The following is a 17339-nucleotide window of genomic DNA, read 5'->3' on the forward strand; positions in this document are numbered from 1 at the left end:
ACATTGCTTATTCTCTTCTTAAAAGTCTTTAAAAAGTTTTTAATTGGAATATTGTTGATTTACGATTTTGTGTTAACTTTAGGTGTACAACAAAGTGAATCAGTTATACGTATACATATATCCACTCTTTTCAAGATTCTTTTCTCATATAGGTCATCACAGAGTATTGAGTAGAGTTTCCTGCGCTATACAATAGGTCCTTGTTATTTATCTATTTTGTATATAGTAGTCTGTATTTGTCAATCCCAGTCTCCCAATTTATCCTTCCCCACTTCTCCCCCAGGTAACTGTACGTTTGTTTTTTACATCTGTGACTATTTCTGTTTTGTAGATAAGCTCATTTGTATCACTTTTTAAGATTCCACATATAGTGATATCATATATACATGTCTTTCTCTGTCTGACTTACTTCACTCAGGACGACAATCTCTAGGTCCATCCACGTTGCTGCAAATGGCATTATTTCACTCCTTTTGGTGGCTGAGTAATATTCCATTGCATATCCTCTGTTGATGGACATTTAGGTTGCTTCCATGTCTTGGCTATTATAGTGCTACAATGAACACTGGGGTGCATGTATCTTTTCAAATTATAGTTTTCTCCAGATATACATAGTCCTGCATACTGAAGATTTTCTCCAAAAGGTTTTTAGGTTTACGTTTTAAGTCTACTGTCTTATGAGCCAACTTTTGTCTAAAGTGTGAAACTTGACTTGAGGGTTTTGTTTGATAGATTGTGCTTTTGATCTCTGTTATGGGTTGAATTGTGTCCTCAAAAAAGATATATTGAAGTCTTAACACTCAGTACTTCTGAATGTGACCTCATTTGGAAATAAGTTTTTCAAAAATTACCCCTTGAGACTTCCCTTTTGACCCATAAGTTATTTAGGCATAAATTGTTTAGCTTCCAAGTGTTTGGAAAAAATTTTGGTTTTTTACAGTTTTTTTTTTTTTTTTTTTTTTGCCACAGTGTGCAGCTTGTAGGATCCTGGTTCCCCAACCAGGCATTGAACCTGGGCTCTCGGTTGTGAGAGTACACAGTCTTAACCACTGGACTGCCAGGGAATTCCTGAAATCTTGTGTTTTAAAAATTAAAAAAAATGTTTTATTTCCAGTTTTATTCCTTGTGATCAGAGAATACACTCCATCTGACTTGAATTTCTTCTTTTGGTTCTCTCAGTTTGTTTTCTGTTTTAAACTGAAGTACAGTTGGTTTGCACGTTGTGTTAGTTTCAAGTGTATAGCACAGAGATTCAGTTATACACACGTATATATATTCTCTTCAGATTCATTGACCCTAGAGGTTATTACAAAATATTGGGTATAGTTTCCTGTGCTATACAATAGGAATAGGTCCTTGTTGGTTATCTAGTTTATATATAGTAGTGTTTATACATTAATCCCACCATCCTTAGCTCCTGAAGCCCCTAGTTGCTGTACTTTCTTCTCTCCACCTTTAAGATCTTCCTCTATTTATTATATCTGTGATGTCCAGGTTTCTGGTTGTGGTGAGTGGAGTGAATTCACACAATTTCTCCTGGTAGAGCAGAGTGAGAAGAAAGTCTGTCTGCTCCATCTTTCTGGATGAGAAATACTATTCTTTTACAGCATGATTGTAGTGCTCATGAGGGTGAAGGGCTTGGCTTTCTGTTTCCTTTGGGCTGATTCCTCAGAGAGGCCTGTCCCCGAGGCTTGAGCACAGGCTCTTGGAGGCACTGCCCCTCTGTGTGAAATGGCGCTGAAAATTAGATAAGGGTTCAGTGGACATCGATTCCCCAGGTGAGGGCGGGGCCGGGACATGAAATGCAAGGGACCCACTATTTGAAAAGACATTTAGGAGAGATTTAAGCATAGATGTGAGAACCCTGTCCTTAGGAGAAATGCTTTCAAGGGTCACTGAAGCATCTCTTTGTCTCCTCCATGACTTGCTGGGAGCCCTTCCTCCACCCCAGTTCTGCGAGGAGGGTGAGGGAGGAGTAGTAACTGAAGAGGAGTAGAGGGAAGATGGGATTTGGATCTTGTCCTCAGGAAACTTTCTGGCTGTTTGGGAGGATTGGCACACACCTGGGACACAGGTAGAGACAGGGAGTTAGCATAGACAATCGGTACAGTTTGGGGAAGCTGGCCAGAGAGGAGTGGCTAGACCAGGATGTGATCAGAGAAGGTTTTCCAGGGTATCTCTGTGGTAGGTTCCCAAGGAAAGACGGCCAGTGTGGGAGAGGGGAAGTCAAGGCCATGTAGGGGGAGGGCACTCTCACACTGCATGGCCTTCTGAGTGCGAATACTTGCTTTCAGCCTTAGGGAATGAGCTCAAGGCCCATGACAGCAGTCTGTATTGAACAGTTTTGCTGAGACACTACGGGTCTGAATCATGACACTGACATATGGAAAGGAGTCAATTAGGGAGTGCTCCTGGCTAGGACACTCTAGGTCCTCATCACAACATAGCCTTGTTTCATGGCTGTGAAGTGCAGAGGAAAAACCTTTGTGTCTAGTGAAAGAAGGCTGAAAAGATTGCTAAGGACTATTGCTGATAGCGAAATTGAGACTGTCCAGGAAAATGATTATTCTTAACTAGAAAACAGCTTTTTTTTTGTATAAAAAAGAAGAGGAGGTTGAATTTGGCAATTGCTTGGTACAATAGTTGTAGAAGCATCATACTGTTATGTTATAATACAGAGTAAGACCAAAATCTGCACAGAAATGGAAAAGAGGGATTGGCAAACTGTTCTTTTGAGCACTTGCCTAGTGAAACCATTGCATTTTTATGGAGGAAAGTATGTACTGTGAATGTATTTGGAATTGGGAATTGTGAAACTCTTGGGTCATATACTTTGGTAATATCAAGGATCTGGTAAAATTCAAATGTCCACCCTCTCCCTTAGAATTTTGAACTAGGTTTCTGTCTTATTAATTTATGACCCCAGAGCCTAGATAAGACCTGGGACAGAGTCAGCTCTCAACAGAAGTGTGTTAAATGAACAGACAGATGGATGAACAAACACAGGAAGGGCTGGCTGGCTGGCTGGACACACAAATAAGGCCTGCAGAGCTTCGAACGTGGGGTCAGAAGACCAGCCAAAGGAGTTCTCGAGACCAGGGCCTGCTGTTTGTTTCCTCTGGGACTCATACAAAGAAAGGCTCATGAAATGTGATCCTCAACTATAACAGCAAACGTATGAGCTCCTGTTTTTCCATTTGTGGAAGGTGGACCCTCACAGCTCCTCTCCAGGACTAGCGAATTAAATGAGCTTCTGTGTATGAGGAGCTATTTTAATGTTGGAAAGCGCTGCACCAGTGTTAGCCACTGTGAGTGGTGGCAATACCATAACTTTAAGGTTAAGGGTGGCAGTGATGGGAGGGTCCAGAACAAAGTCAGTGTGTGTAGCGAAAGGTGTACAGGGCAGCCTGGTTGGCACAGAGGAGCAGGAGACTCCCCTGGGAGGGCACAGAGGGCCCTGCAACCGGAGGACTGGGCCTGGATTCCTGGTGGGCTCATCTTCCATGGCCCAGGCCAGCCGTGAGACTGCCTCCGGGAACCCTGGGAAGCCAAGCCACGGAGCCTCTTTCTAACCACATAAAAGCAGCTTAGCCAGGGTCCTGGGTGCAGCCCATCTGATTCTGGTACAGTCGTGAAATCCTCACAGATGATGCTGTCAATTAAAGGTTTCCCCTCTGCACCCCCACAATCTGGTCCCCTCACTCCCACGTCCTGGGGAAGGGCAATTTTGAGGCTGTGACAAACTTCCCAAGATCTTTCTAGGGATAATTCAGTCAGCCTAATTATCCCATGTTAATTAGATAAGACTCAAATTACAGGAGCAAGGCTTGCAAGCCTAGTACTCTGGGAGGTTTAAGTTATTTGCACGGTGTCTCTGATTTTGCTGGGAAAAAATGATTTGCTCCAGGCAAACTAAGCCCACAAATTAGGGCAGTGGCTCCCTCCTGAGCCCTATAAAGGAGGCGTCTGAGACCACAGGCTGGTAAGCTGCATCGCAGCTAAGGGTTGGCATCTCATTCCAGCTCGCTGGCCTCCCCAGCATGAGCCGCCAATTCACCTGCAAGTCGGGAGCAGCTGCCAAGGGGGCCTTCAGCGGATGCTCAGTTGTCCTCTCTGGGAGCAGCTCTCCCTCCTACAGGGCAGGGAGCAAAGGGCTTAGTGGGGGCTTCGGAAGCCGGAGCCTGTACAGCCTGGGGTGTGCTCAGAGCAGCTCTTTCAACATGGCCAGCGGCAGAGGGCGGGCAGGGGGCTATGGGTTTAGCCGAGGCCGAGCCAGCAGCTTTGGCGGCAGCATGTTTGGCAGTGTGGTCCTGGGGCCCATGTGCCCATCCCTGTGCCCACCTGGGGGCATCCACCAAGTCACCGTCAACAAGAGCCTCTTGGCTCCCCTCAATGTGGAGCTGGACCCCAAGATCCAGAAAGTGTGTGCCCAGGAGCGGGAGCAGATCAAGGCTCTGAACAACAAGTTTGCCTCCTTCATCGACAAGGTGGGAATTCCTGGAGAACGACAAGGTCTGTGGCAGCTTAGGATATCTAGAAATTCTGAGGCCCAGCTCCTCCTCTCATGGGACCCAGACCAGCTCAGACTGTGGTTGAAAGACAGACTCATAACCTATAATACACCCTAAACTATAAGGCAAGACAGATGGGGATAGTGGTACGCTAGAACAGTGGTTCTCAAAAGGGGTCCATGAACCGCTATCGGTCAGCATCACCTTGGCACTTGCTGGGAATTCACATTCTCAGGCTCCACCTCATACCTACTGAACCGCAAATTCTGGGAGTAGGGCCCAGAAATCTGTGTTTTAACAAGCCCCCTGGTGATGTCGAGACACTCTCATGTTTGAGGACCACTGAAGAGCAAAGGGGTAGGAGGGTTTGGGAAGTAAACATTTCCCAAGCTTAGGGGAGCAGGAGAAGCTCACCACAGGTGACAGTGAGGTAGGGCAGTGACGCATGAGTAGGACAGAGGTGGAGAGAGGCAACCTAAGGAGAGGGAAAAGTCACATGCAGCCTGATGGGACTTGTCTGAAGAATGGGGAGAACTGGGGTTTGTGTGTGTTGAGTGAATGGTGGGACAGGCCTGGAACACTGGAAAAGCACAAGAAGGGAATTTGGGCTTGACCCTGTAGGTGATGTGGAACCACTGGAGAGTTTTGTGCAAGGGAATGGTGGAATGTTCATAGACTGCAAATTGAAAAGGCTGGTTCTCCCCCTGGGGAAATGCTCTGAGGTCATAGGCAGCCAGAGATGAAGGCAACATGGGAGGGCCCGAGATCCCAGATCAATTGGATACCGGCCTCTGGCTGGGCTGGGAGAGGTGGTGATGAAGAAGACAGAGAAGGCAGAGGAGAGGCCAGGCCACCAGAAACCCAGAGAAGGGGTCCCTAAGAGCGTGAAGGCCAGAATGGCCAGATTACATGCCTAAGGACTCACCCAAGAAAGGTGGATCATGCTAACCATCAACACTGGTCCAGGCAGGTAAGGACAGGTGCATAGGAGACAGATCTTGATGAGGGGCAAGCGAGGATAGTGAGGCCCCTCCTGATGTCAGTGGCTGCTCCCCAAAAGAGAATTGCAGTCAGACAAAGGACCTGGATGGGAAGGGGTAGGAGAGTCATTTTCTGAGGGATGAGGCTACGTAACATAAGGGAACACAGCTACTGTCCAGGAAAGAAAATTCCCTGGCCTCTAGCCATTGACTATTGGTTGGCTGGATTCCAGGTGAGGTTCCTGGAGCAGCAGAACCAGGTGCTGGGGACCAAGTGGGAGCTGCTGCAGCAGCAGGATCTGAACAACTGTAAGAACAACCTGGAGCCCATCCTCGAGGGCTACATCAGCAACCTGCGCAAGCAGCTGGAGACGCTGTCCGGGGACCGGGTGCGGCTGGACTCGGAGCTGAGGAGCATGCGTGATGTGGTGGAGGACTACAAGAAGAGGTGAGTGGAACCCTGCGCCCAGGCTGACTGCCTCCTGGGCCCGGGCTTTCCCCACAGGCACTGGGATGTATGCCTCTGGCCTCAGGGCCACTGAGCTCAGGTGAGAGTGACCCGGCCTGAGATCCTCTGCCTAGACAGGATCAGGGCCTTCTCTGGGTGGCCAGGTGGATTAGAGAGTGGACAGCCAGCATTTCAGGCAGTGGTGAGGCTGTCCTAGTTGGTGACTCTCTTGCTCCCCATTCACAAGAGCCCAGCTCTACATACCACAGCATCTCAGGTCCTAAGCTTATTCAAGTTGCCCCCAAGTTCCCAGGAACCTCCCAGCTGGGCAGGGAACTGGACTTTCCATTGGGCTTCCTCTCACTTCCCTCAGACCCTAGACATTTAGGCCATGTTCCTTCCTCCTGTCCGAGGGGACAGTCTGACTTCCTTGGGACTCATGCTTGGCAATGGGGTGAAGTTATTGATAGGGGTGTCAGGCAGCTGGGGTGACACAAAAATCATGACTGAGAGAGGGGCAGCGGTGTGTTCCTGTGATTTGTGGGAGTGGGAGGAGGAAGAACCTTTTCACTCTCCAGGCTTCAGAGGAAATCTAGACCCAAGCCATCCAGCCCCCAGGTCCAGGAGGAGGTTGCTTCAAACCCTGCCCACAACGCTGGCCACATAGTCCTGAGTTGGACAGATTTGCAAAAATGTAAAATAATATCTATTAAAAGGTACATAGCATGGGCATCGCATCTCTTCTTTCATGATAACACTCCCACACACACCCACACCCACACACACCCTTCTCATCGTGATGCTTCTCCTGCAGGTATGAGGAGGAAATAAACAAGCGCACAACTGCTGAGAATGAATTTGTGGTGCTTAAGAAGGTGAGGACAGGATGCGTGTCCCTCGGCCCAGCAGGGTGAGGAGTGTAGGGGGTGAGGGAGGTGAATCACAGGAAAGACTGAAGTCTCTACCCCCTGCAGAAGGACCTGGAGCTGAAGGGCCACAGAGAAGGTGGAGGGATTTGTGGCCTGGGGGCACCTTGGTGTTTATCTAGCAACTTCACTTTGTCCAGGCCTATGTCTTGTGTAAATGGCAGGAGTGCAGACACGGACAGTCACTCCCCGGCCACGCCCATGGTGGCCTGGGGAACAGCACATGCTTTGAGAAGGGCTGCAGGTTCACCTTCAGCTCTGACCACGGTGTGGCTGACCATAGGGAGGTAGGGCTCTCTCCCATACTGTTTGAGACAGAGTAGGCAGTAGAAAGATTTCATTCTTGGATGGGGCAAGAGGAGTTCCGGAGGCATAAGGAACCTGCTCAGGGTCTTGCAGTGAGTTCGGGTGGGGGTCACTTCTTGATCCTTGTGTCTTGACTCCATTTTCTGGGGCAGCTAGTCACTGATCTGGGTGTGGGGGCCCAGCACCTGGGAGACCCCTGTCTGGGCTTGAAGAAGGGCAATGTCAGGGGCTCTCTGGATTCCCCTAGGACGTGGACGCGGCATACATGAGCAAGGTGGAGCTGCAGGCCAAGGTGGATGCCCTGGAGAGAGAAATCAAGTTCTTTACGTGCCTGTACGAGGGAGTAAGTCTCCCCCAGTTCCTGTCCCTATCCTGGCTCCATCGTCTGGAAGGACAGATGTGTGAATGAGCGGTTACTAACTCATCAGGAACTTAAAGAACCCAGGGACTCTTCAGTGTTGGGATGCTGGGAGCATTGTAGAGAAAAGCAAGAGTGACATCAATCTTGGTACATCCGATGATGTGTGCCATCCACTCCAGCCTGGCCACCAGCTGTCCCCTCTCATATCCTTCAGGAAGCCATGGGACCCTAAGGGGTCCCCACTGACCCTCAGCCAAGCATATTCTCACTTCTGCTTGTCTTCTCTTTGTGGCTTGGGAATTTCCTCAGGTCTTAGGCACGAGCCCCCAGGGATGGAGGTGAAAGTCCTCACACCCTTTCTCCCGCCTCTGCAACCATCTGGTTTCAAGCCTCAGCCTGTTGGCCCATTCATGGGCTCTCAAATGTCCTTACTGTCCCTAGTGTGGTGGCCAGGCTCTCTCCCCTCCACCTTCTGCACTCCTGACTGGTCTCAGGTGACAGTTATGGGGGTTGGTTTCTTCTTGGGCTACTTCAAAACCATCCAGCAGTTTTAGATGTGGTGTTGGAACCTTGGGACCAGTGAACTCCATTCTTGGAAGTTTTGGGGACCACAACTTGAGTTTATTTGGGAGGGTCTGGGGGGCTCCCTGCTGGGGCAGGCCCATCACCTCGGCACATTCTTCTGCTCACAAAAGGCACTTCAAGCTTCCTTGTTGCCCTGCAGGAGATTGCTCAGATGCAGTCCCACATCAGTGATACATCTGTCATCCTGTCCATGGACAACAACCGCAACCTGGACCTGAACAGCATCATTGCTGAGGTCAGGGCCCAGTATGAGGACATTGCTCTCAAGAGCAAGGCAGAGGCCGAGGCGCTGTACCAGACCAAGGTGAGCTGCACACCTCCCCAAGGTCATGTGTTCTGGGGCTTCTGGTCCATCCCATGACCTACCATGGCCCACATGCTCACTGGGAGCACAGCATTGTCCAGGGTGCTGGGGAAGCCCCAGAGGAGGAAGAGATGGCAGCTCTGCCCTTAGGAACCATGAAGCCATCAGAGAAAACACACAGCTGAGTGCAAATGAGTGTGTCACAGAAACACGAACCTTGGGGAGACAGAGGTTAGGGAACTAGGTCTGGGTGGGGCAACTCGGGAGCCATGTCCTTAGAGGCAGACAGTTTTGAACTAATTCTGGGAAGAAGGAAAACGTGAGTAGTTAGCATCTCAACTCCCTTGTTAATGACAATAAATTATCTGATCATCTGAGATCAGGTCACTCCTATCTTTTCATTCAAGTCCAACTCCAAGGAGAAAGGGGGAGGTTTGAGTCCCTTAGATCTTGACTCCTCTCATGGGTTGTGGGTGGGGAAATGAGTCTTCAGATAATTTAGTTTCTCAGATCAAGATGGCAACTTCCTAATTGTCCTTGAGGTTTATCAGGCTCCTTCTCAAGGGAAACCCACACTCTTGAGACCTTATCTTGCCCCTCCCCCTGCCCCCTTGTTACCTTAGGGGCAGAAAGATTTGACCTGCAAGGGTGTGAGGAAGGGAGGCTTTCATGGCCTAGAAGACAACCCAGGCCAAGGCTTCTTGATAAAGGTGCAAACTCAAGTCCTCAGTCCCCAGATCCTTCTACATTCCAGCCTCCAGCCAGGATCAGGGATGGCTATGTGGCCCAATCATTCTGGATTGTCAGTGACCAGTGCTTAATCCCAGATTCCTTCTAGAATAATTAGGCATAAACATAATGTGGGTTCTTTTTTTTCTTGAGGTTACCCACACCAGGATTTCTCCAGCTCAGGGCAAGCACTCACTGAGCAGAATGGCATCAGTGTCATCCCAGAAACAGGACTGTGAATGCTTATTATTACTCCCCTTTTGAAGGTGAAGAAGTGGGGTTCAAGGAGTCTAAATAACTTTCCAAGGTCATTTAGCTGATAAGCGATGGAGCTGGGTCTGAATCTACATGTCTGATGTTCCATAGCATTTAGACAGAAAGTCAGGAGGTGACTCTGGCTGAGGAGGATTTATGAGAAGGGCTCGGGGTGGCTTGGGAGTTGAATGGCAGGAGTTTAATCTCCTGTCTCAGGAGGAGACGACTTGGTGTCAGAATCAGGGACTTAGTGCCCTGGTGAGGAGGGCTACTGTGCAGAGATGCAGAAGGCCGCCTGACCTAGCACCAAAGATAAAACACAGGAGCGCAGTGAGGAGTGCCCCCTACCTTCCAGGGAACCCTGACTCCAGGATCATGCTGGAGCCAGATATTAGACAGCCCCTCAGAGACAGACAGGCAGCGCACAGTCACTGGAGTTCTGGATGTCACGTGTTCTTTGTGTTCCCCTTATGCCACTTTTCAAGGTCATCTAGCTGGTAGGTGAGGGAGATTACCGTATTCTGGGGTAAAAATGGAGTACTCTCGATTACTCAGTGGATGACATCAAATGCAGGAATAATCCCAAGCTAATAGATGACTCCAAATTCGTGACCCATGGTGATAGGATATAACCAAATCCACCCCCGCACTCCCATACACACAAAATGCGCCTCCATGTCAAGCAAGACTGCCAGTAGCCTGGAACTCAGCTGAGCTATGAAGGGGAGGAAGTCCCAGAAAAAATAGCTTGGTGGCTCATCAGCTCCCTCTTTGGTTCACTCATTCATTCATTCACCAGACCTCTTTTCTAGCCAGACTCTGTGCTAGATACTGGGAATTCAGAAATAAAACTAAAGGTCCCTGCCACCCAGTCATTCTGAGTCTGATGGGAAAGACATTGAAATGTGTGGTCACAGTACAGAGTGGTAAGGTCTATAGACTGGCATGCCAGGGACTATGGGCACAGATGGGCACCCAAGCAGGGACCAGTGAAGGCCTCCTGGAGAAAGTGAGTCTACTCTGGCTGAGCTGGACCTGATTAGGGGAAAAGAGAGAATGAATGGGGGAGGGTTTTCTAGCAGGAGGGAGGGGCTCGTGCACAGACTCAGAGATTTAAGAGCACATGGGTTCCTTATGGAACCTGAAACTGTTTGGCAGAGGTGCAGAACCAGGTAGGTGGTGGATGAGGGCAGTAAGAACTGAGCCTGAAGAGCCTAATAGAGTCAGATCTCAAGGCACCTTGATGCCAGGCTAGGAGTTGTTTGAATTTCACCTTGATTTTGAGGAGCTATCGGCAGAGAAGTATCGTAATCAAAGTGTGTTGCAAAGCTGCAGTGTAGAGGGTGTGAGACTTTCGACTGTCCTTATAGCTAAAACCTTCAGTGAGATCATCTCTGCTGAAGGCAGATAAATCAAGCCAAAGAACAGATGTTCGAGTGGGAGGCTGTTGATAGGCCTGGTGAAGCAGAGACCCCTACCTATTTCTGCCACACTCCCCAGGCAAAGGCATGGCCTGCTACGCTGAGCTTAGGTTCCTGTGTTGGCTCCTCTCACCCTAGTTCCAGGAGCTGCAGCTGGCGGCCGGTCGGCATGGGGATGACCTCAAACACACCAAGAATGAGATCTCAGAGCTGACCCGGCTCATCCAAAGACTGCGCTCAGAGATTGAGAGTGTGAAGAAGCAGGTGAAGGGGCTTTGGGGTCTCCTGGCTCACTCCCAAGGGAGGGGTGAACTGTCAATCACACACTCTCCCCCATGTCCCTTCTCAAGATCTTCCATCTTAAAACTCCTTTCCTCAGATCGAGCCTCTGTTCTCATCCTTTCACACTTAGCTCTCACCTGAATCCTGGAACAATTGGAAAGGCCTTTTCAGAAAGCCGAGGGGCTGAGAATAACAAGCCTCTCAGTTCCAGGTTGACAGGACATTAACCCCATGGGTGTGGCTTTGCTCTAGGAAGTGGGCAGGATAGAGCGTGGTCCAACCACAGCGAGCACTTGGAGGGGGGCCGTGAAGGGAGGCTCAAGGTACCTTAGAACTCAGGGGGCAATGCCACCTCCTGGTCCTCAGTGCTCCAACCTGGAGACGGCCATCACTGACGCTGAGCAGAGGGGCCACTGTGCCCTGAAGGATGCTCAGGCCAAGCTGGATGAGCTGGAGGCCGCCCTGCTCCAGGCCAAGGAGGAGCTGGCCAGGATGATGTGTGAGTACCAGGAGCTGATGAGCACCAAGCTGGCCCTGGACATCGAGATCGCCACCTACCGCAAGCTGCTGGAGGGCGAGGAGTGCAGGTAGGTGATGGGAGGGCTCTTAGAATGTTAGGGCTGGAAGGACTTTTGGAATCCTCTGGCTTAATTTCCCAGGTGTGGGTGGCAGGCTGTTGGAGGGGTTGGAGATACTTTTTAGGTCACCTACAGACATAGCCTTAAACAGCATCCTGTCAGATAATAAGAGGTGATTTCCTTTATGGTTTTCTTTCCAGTCTTCAGACTACAAGGAGAAAGCTTCAGCATGGTGCTCTTGTATATTTGACACTGATCTGACACTTGCAAAGTTCAAAGTCTCTGAGCAGACAACAATATCTAGCCAAATTTTTTTGTTTTATTTATTTTCAATGCTACTGTTTTTGTCTTTTTTTTTTGGTCCAGTGATACTGGTTTTCTATGTATCCTGTTGATATAAAACTTCCTTTTAAGAGAAATACATTTTTTTGGTCACAGAGGACAGTCAATGAAAAATACTAAACATATAACAGTATGAGTTATATGCGGTCATAGCAACAGTTGAAAGGGTAGTACATGAAGTGTTGACACTTGAAAATCCCCATTCTAACCTGGCATTATTTTATGAATGAGACCCAGAAAAGAGAACTTATTGGTCCTAAAGTCATAAAGTTAGTTCCTATTGGCAACACCTGATGCTAGTATTTCTACACATGTATTTATTCAGACAGTAGCCTCATAGGGATGAAGAAGTGGGCTGATGAGAAACACAGCAGAAGGGCCCCTGGGAGGTGGTGTTGCCACAGTGGCTCCAAGGTTGCAAGGTCACACATCTCCTAAGGGGAAAGACCAGGGAGAGGTGCTTAGAGTCACCCAGGGCAGGTCATGCCACCTGGCCAGCTGGAGGACTTGTGGAGGCTGTGCTAGCCTGGCTGACGGTTGCAGGCTGGGGTGAGGGTAACTCAAATTCCATGTGATGGAGATTCACCTGTGCTTTTGTCCCCTTGCAGGATGTCTGGAGAATATACCAATTCTGTGAGCATATGTGAGTATTTCACACCTCTGAAAGAGTATTTTTAGCCTATTAATGAACACAAAGGAAGTGGTCCCCTACCACCAGGACCCCCATGGAACAGCCTAGGTTCTGCCTGCTAGAGCAACATTGTCCTAATCTCCTGTGCTGAGACCTGCAGCCTCTTCCCTGATGGGGTCTGCTTCCCATCACATTCTGACATTTCACACTTCCCCATTTCTGGCCCCTTCCCCAGAAACCTCACTCATAAGACTCTCAGCCCCACACTCTTCTGCCACCCCCCATCCTGGCTTTGCTGCATGCCGGAAGCTGTGAGTAGGAAGAAGGGCACCTCCTCACCCAGAGTGAGACCCGGGTGTGCACAGAAACATCGTGCACAAGCAGTCGAGATGCTGCCCTAAAGGAATCAGCCTGGTGTCCTAAGAGAAGCTGGCAAAAACTGTCCTGTATCAAGCACTCAGGAAATTCTTTGGAAAAAATTAAGAATATCTTCTTGAGTTAAACGCAAGATTTGCTGGCTTACATGATGCGTAGGCATCATCTGCTCTTTGGGGGAAGCCCCTGCTACTCCTGTTTGTTCAAAGAATGAGAAGGCACTGGGCTTGTGGGTCCTGTGGGATCTGGGCTGATTCTCCTGGTGCTTGAGCTGCTCAGGAATTGAGCATATGTCTAAAGCCAAGTCCCCAACTGATGTGGAGTATTACTTAGGAGGGACACATTTAATCTAGGTAGAGCTGGGAGGCTGGAGAGGACTTTGGGTCAGCCCTGTCCTGGGACACACACTTATTAGTCCTCCCTCTGTCTTCCACAGCCGTCATCAGCAGCTCCACGGCTGCGACCGCAGGCACGGGAGCTGGCTTTGGGTACAGCAGCAGCGGCACCTATGGCTATCGGCCCAGCTCTGTTGGTGGGGGCTATGGCTTCCTGCTGGGGGGCTGTGTCACTGGCAGTGGGAACTGCAGCCCCCGCGGGGAGGCCAAAAGCAGGTTGGGGAGTACAAGTGAAATCAAGGACCTGTCAGGAAAGACCCCAGCTCTGAGCTCACCCACCAAGAAGACCCCAAGATAAAGTGAAAGACAGCTGTCCAGACAGCTTGCTTTGGTTTCTCCTGGACTCTCTTCTTCAGGAAATGCCTCCATCACATTTGTCATCACCTCCTCGCTTTTCCTCACCACTGTCATCTCCTCTCTCGCAACTCTCTGCCTTAGTCTTTCTTAATAAGGAGTCAGGATGATAGCCCATCCTTCTGCTTCTATACTAAGAGGCTTCTTAACGCAGCCTCCCCTTCCTGCAGAATTGCCAGGGATAAAGACTTGACCCTTTCCTGGCTGTAAGCCCCTCGCAGATGAAGCTTTTGTCTCAAGGGCAATCCCAGTCCTCCTGCTTCCCCTTCTGTGCCCTGGTTTAGGTAATTATTTGGCCATGTGCACCATGGGTACAGACCATTACAGGTCCACTGACAGACCTGCAAGGACGGTCTCTTATTAGATCAGCATCAGCTCTGGGGAAACCCTTGGTCATTAGCTGTATTTACCTTGCATGGTCCCTGCAGACTACAGCCGGGAGAAACCCTGCTGACTGGCCCATCGGTGAAGGGATTTGTCTCTCAGCATGTGCCTTCTTGTCCTCGTTCAGGCCTTTCTTCCCTGCTTCCTCATCTTACCAATAAATTTGTACAACTCATGCTGCTTCTCTCTCCTAAGGGAATCTACCTCTTAGGCAAGACTTCTTCTGTAAATAGAGGTCAATGTCCTGGAACCCGAGGCCCGGTGTCTTTCAAAGAACCCCAAAGTAACCTTTGAGCTGAGTGAAAGACATTCTTGCATGGATGGCAGGACCCCATGGTCACTTTCACTGGATTTTGTGATACTGGGGATTCATCTCTGTCCCCCATCTCCAGCAGATGAACCTTTGAAGTCACGCTTTTCTCAGGTCAATGCACGGGTGAACGGAAAATCTTTGAGAACATCCAGTTTGTTGGGACAGACAAGGAGCCAACATTTGGCTTGTGGCAAAATTTAAAACTGGCCAAACAGAAAAACAAATATATATTAACACATATATATGGAATCTAGAAAAATGGTACAGATGACCCTATTTGCAAAGTAGAAATAGAGATACAGTCATAGAGAATAAATGACCTAGATGGAAAGGCAATCCAAAAAAAGAGAGGATATATGTATATGCATAGCGGATTCACTTTGCTGTACAGCAGAAACGAACACAACGTTGTAAAGCAACTATACTCCAATTAAAAAAAAAAATTGGCCAAGAGGCGGCAGAAGGCCAGTTCCAGAAAGCCTGGGGCTCATGTTTTGGCTGTTCATTGTTCTCTGGACAAAGATCAAAGGCAGATTTTGTTTTAATTAATGACCCAGGTTCTCTTGATCCATGGGGAAGTTTTACTGGGTTGAGGTGGATGTGAATGTACATGTACGTATGTATGAGTTGTGTTTAAGCGTGGGGGCCATCTCTGTTACATGTCACTCAACTTCCAAAACACTCCTGTGCTCAGAGCTTTCTCATAGGCCCCCAGGCCAAAATCATGCTGGCAGCATGCAACAGGAAGCAAAAAGTAAGTGAGAGGCCAGCACACATTGAGACCAGGGTTCACAGGTGCATCTGAACAGGGTCACTATGGGTCCAGAGAGAGTCCTAGAGTTCAAGCTGATAGCCTTGAATTCAGATTCAATCCCTGCAACTAAGTGGTGATCATGGGCAAAGCTTTCAAACTCTTTGAGCCTCATTTCTGTAGCTATAAAGTAAGCAGAATTAACTACCAGATTGTAGTTAGGCTAAAATGAGGCAATATGGAGATGTTCTCTGCAATTCCTGGTACAAAGTTCACGCTTAATAAATGTTAAGTGGAAACAGAATCTTGTTCTTGCTCTTTGGTTCAAAACATAAAGAGCTCACTGAAAGGTGTTTAGCTGCTGGTAAAGCAATTAACAAAATCTAAACTTTAAAGAAACCATCTTATAGACTATATGCAGTTTATTGATTGCCCAAAGGAGAACTGGCTGGCTGAATAACTAGTCACAGGGAAGACACTCTTGGGGCCAGTAAAGAAATGGTGGTCAAATCAAGGAATATTTAGGAAGTAGCTATCACATGCCTGGCATGAGTTAGTGTTGAGAATATAGTGATATAGAAAAAGGTCCATGCTCCCCAATAAGTCCTGGTTGCCCATTATGTATAAAGCACTTTGTTAGAAATGGGGACTGTGCTTGGCAGTTAAATAGGTTTTCCCTCTCCTCATGTCAAGAGAAACAAAATGAATATACGTATACAGCAAAAAGGTCTATGTGAAGAACAGATAATGTCAGCAAAACAGATATATATATATAAATATATACATCCATTTCCATCTATCTATCATCCTCAATTCAGTTCAGTTCAGTTGCTCAGTTGTGTCCGACTCTGAGACACCATGGACTGCAGCACACCAGGCTTTCCTGTCCATCACCAACTCCTGGAGCTTGCTCGAACTCATGACCATTGAGTCGGTGATGCCATCCAACCATCTCATCCTCTCCTCCTGCCTTCAATCTTTCCCAGCATTAGGGTATTTTCCAATGAGTCAGTCTTTGCATCTATCATTCTAGTTGTTGATTAATCTGATGAAATGAAAGGGTTGGAGGATTATAACTAGGTCTCAAACAAAATGATTACATCTTCTTTCAAAAAGCTTGGAACGCATATGTGAATGTATCCTCTTGTACTGTCAAAGAAGCAAGGCAATGGCATTTCCAGGCTATGACTTGATCTTTAGGTATATATCTAAATATTATCACTGCTGCTGCTGCTGCTAAGTCACTTCACTACATATTCTCAAATAGGAAAAAAAAGTTTTCATTTAAATGAAATATATACAACTTTTTTCATTTCTAATGTGAAAAAGAAAATCACTTTATCATAAAAGATGGGGATAAAGTCAACGAAAAATTATTTGGGGAAAAGAAAAGGAAAAGGGACCAAACTCTTAATGAGGGTCTTCCTAGTGGTGTTAGTGGTAAAGAAACCATCTGCCAATGCAGGAGACATAAGAGACGCAGGTTCAACCCCTGGGTTGGGAAGATCCCCTGGAGGAGGAATTGGCAAACTACTCTAGTATTCTTGCCTGGAGAAACCCCATGGACAGAGGAACCTGGCAGGCTACAGTCCATAGGGTCGCAAAGAGTTGGTCACGACTGAAGCAATTTAGCATGAGCTTTTAATGAAGATGTAACCACAAAAAATGTCACTATAACCCAGGTGGGATATGGCCAACATAAGAAATCAGAGGCAGCACAGAGGAGAGTGGGAACTTCAAGGAGGTCAGGGGAGGCTGGCAGGGGAGGCATCACCTATGGAGTTTTGAGAGGATGGAGGTTACTAGGCAGACAAGAGGAAGAAGTGGGCATTGTGCCCAGGGGCACTAGATGGTATAAGCAGGTCACGGTTGCCCGAGTGTGAAGAGGGAGGCTGAAGAGTTTCCGAGGGTGGAGAGGGAGGGGCCAGTGGCACCTGAAGCTGAGGAGATGGGCAGCAGCCACATCAGAGAAGCCCTGTGTCTGCTAAGGAGCTGGGATTTCATGATGTAGAGCTCGTGGGAGAAGCCTAGATCTTGGGTGTCAGATAGACCCAGCTGAGGTCCTCCTCCACCACTCACTGTGTGACTTAGGCAAGCTACTCTGTCCC

General features: G+C 48.3%; 1 protein-coding gene across 2 annotated transcripts; it reads left to right on the forward strand.

Annotated features, from left to right (window-relative positions):
- On the forward strand, nucleotides 3983-14342 carry LOC102176522 (keratin, type II cytoskeletal 73). 2 transcript variants are annotated; one of them, XM_005701849.3, is made up of 9 exons: nucleotides 3984-4487; nucleotides 5725-5939; nucleotides 6754-6814; nucleotides 7419-7514; nucleotides 8257-8421; nucleotides 10965-11090; nucleotides 11475-11695; nucleotides 12637-12671; nucleotides 13471-14342. In XM_005701849.3, exons 1-9 carry the CDS (start codon nucleotides 4041-4043, stop codon nucleotides 13725-13727), a joined length of 1623 nt encoding a protein of 540 aa, XP_005701906.2. In that variant the 5' UTR covers nucleotides 3984-4040; the 3' UTR covers nucleotides 13728-14342. The 2 variants fall into 2 exon arrangements, with proteins under 2 accessions (XP_013832622.2, XP_005701906.2); XM_013977168.2 differs by lacking the exon at nucleotides 7419-7514 and having other exon boundaries at nucleotides 3983-4487.

This window comes from Capra hircus, chromosome 5, assembly GCF_001704415.2.
Source record: "Capra hircus breed San Clemente chromosome 5, ASM170441v1, whole genome shotgun sequence".
In the NCBI taxonomy this organism is placed as follows: Eukaryota; Metazoa; Chordata; class Mammalia; order Artiodactyla; family Bovidae; genus Capra; species Capra hircus.

Excerpts from the sequence above, each read along its gene's own strand:
- LOC102176522 (XM_005701849.3), top strand. The coding sequence starts at position 4,041 with ATGAGCCGCCAATTCACCTGCAAGTCGGGAGCAGCTGCCAAGGGGGCC. Across the intron at positions 5,940-6,753 it reads GTGGAGGACTACAAGAAGAG|GTATGAGGAGGAAATAAACA; the intron begins GTGAGTGGAACC and ends CTTCTCCTGCAG. Across the intron at positions 11,696-12,636 it reads CTGGAGGGCGAGGAGTGCAG|GATGTCTGGAGAATATACCA; the intron begins GTAGGTGATGGG and ends GTCCCCTTGCAG.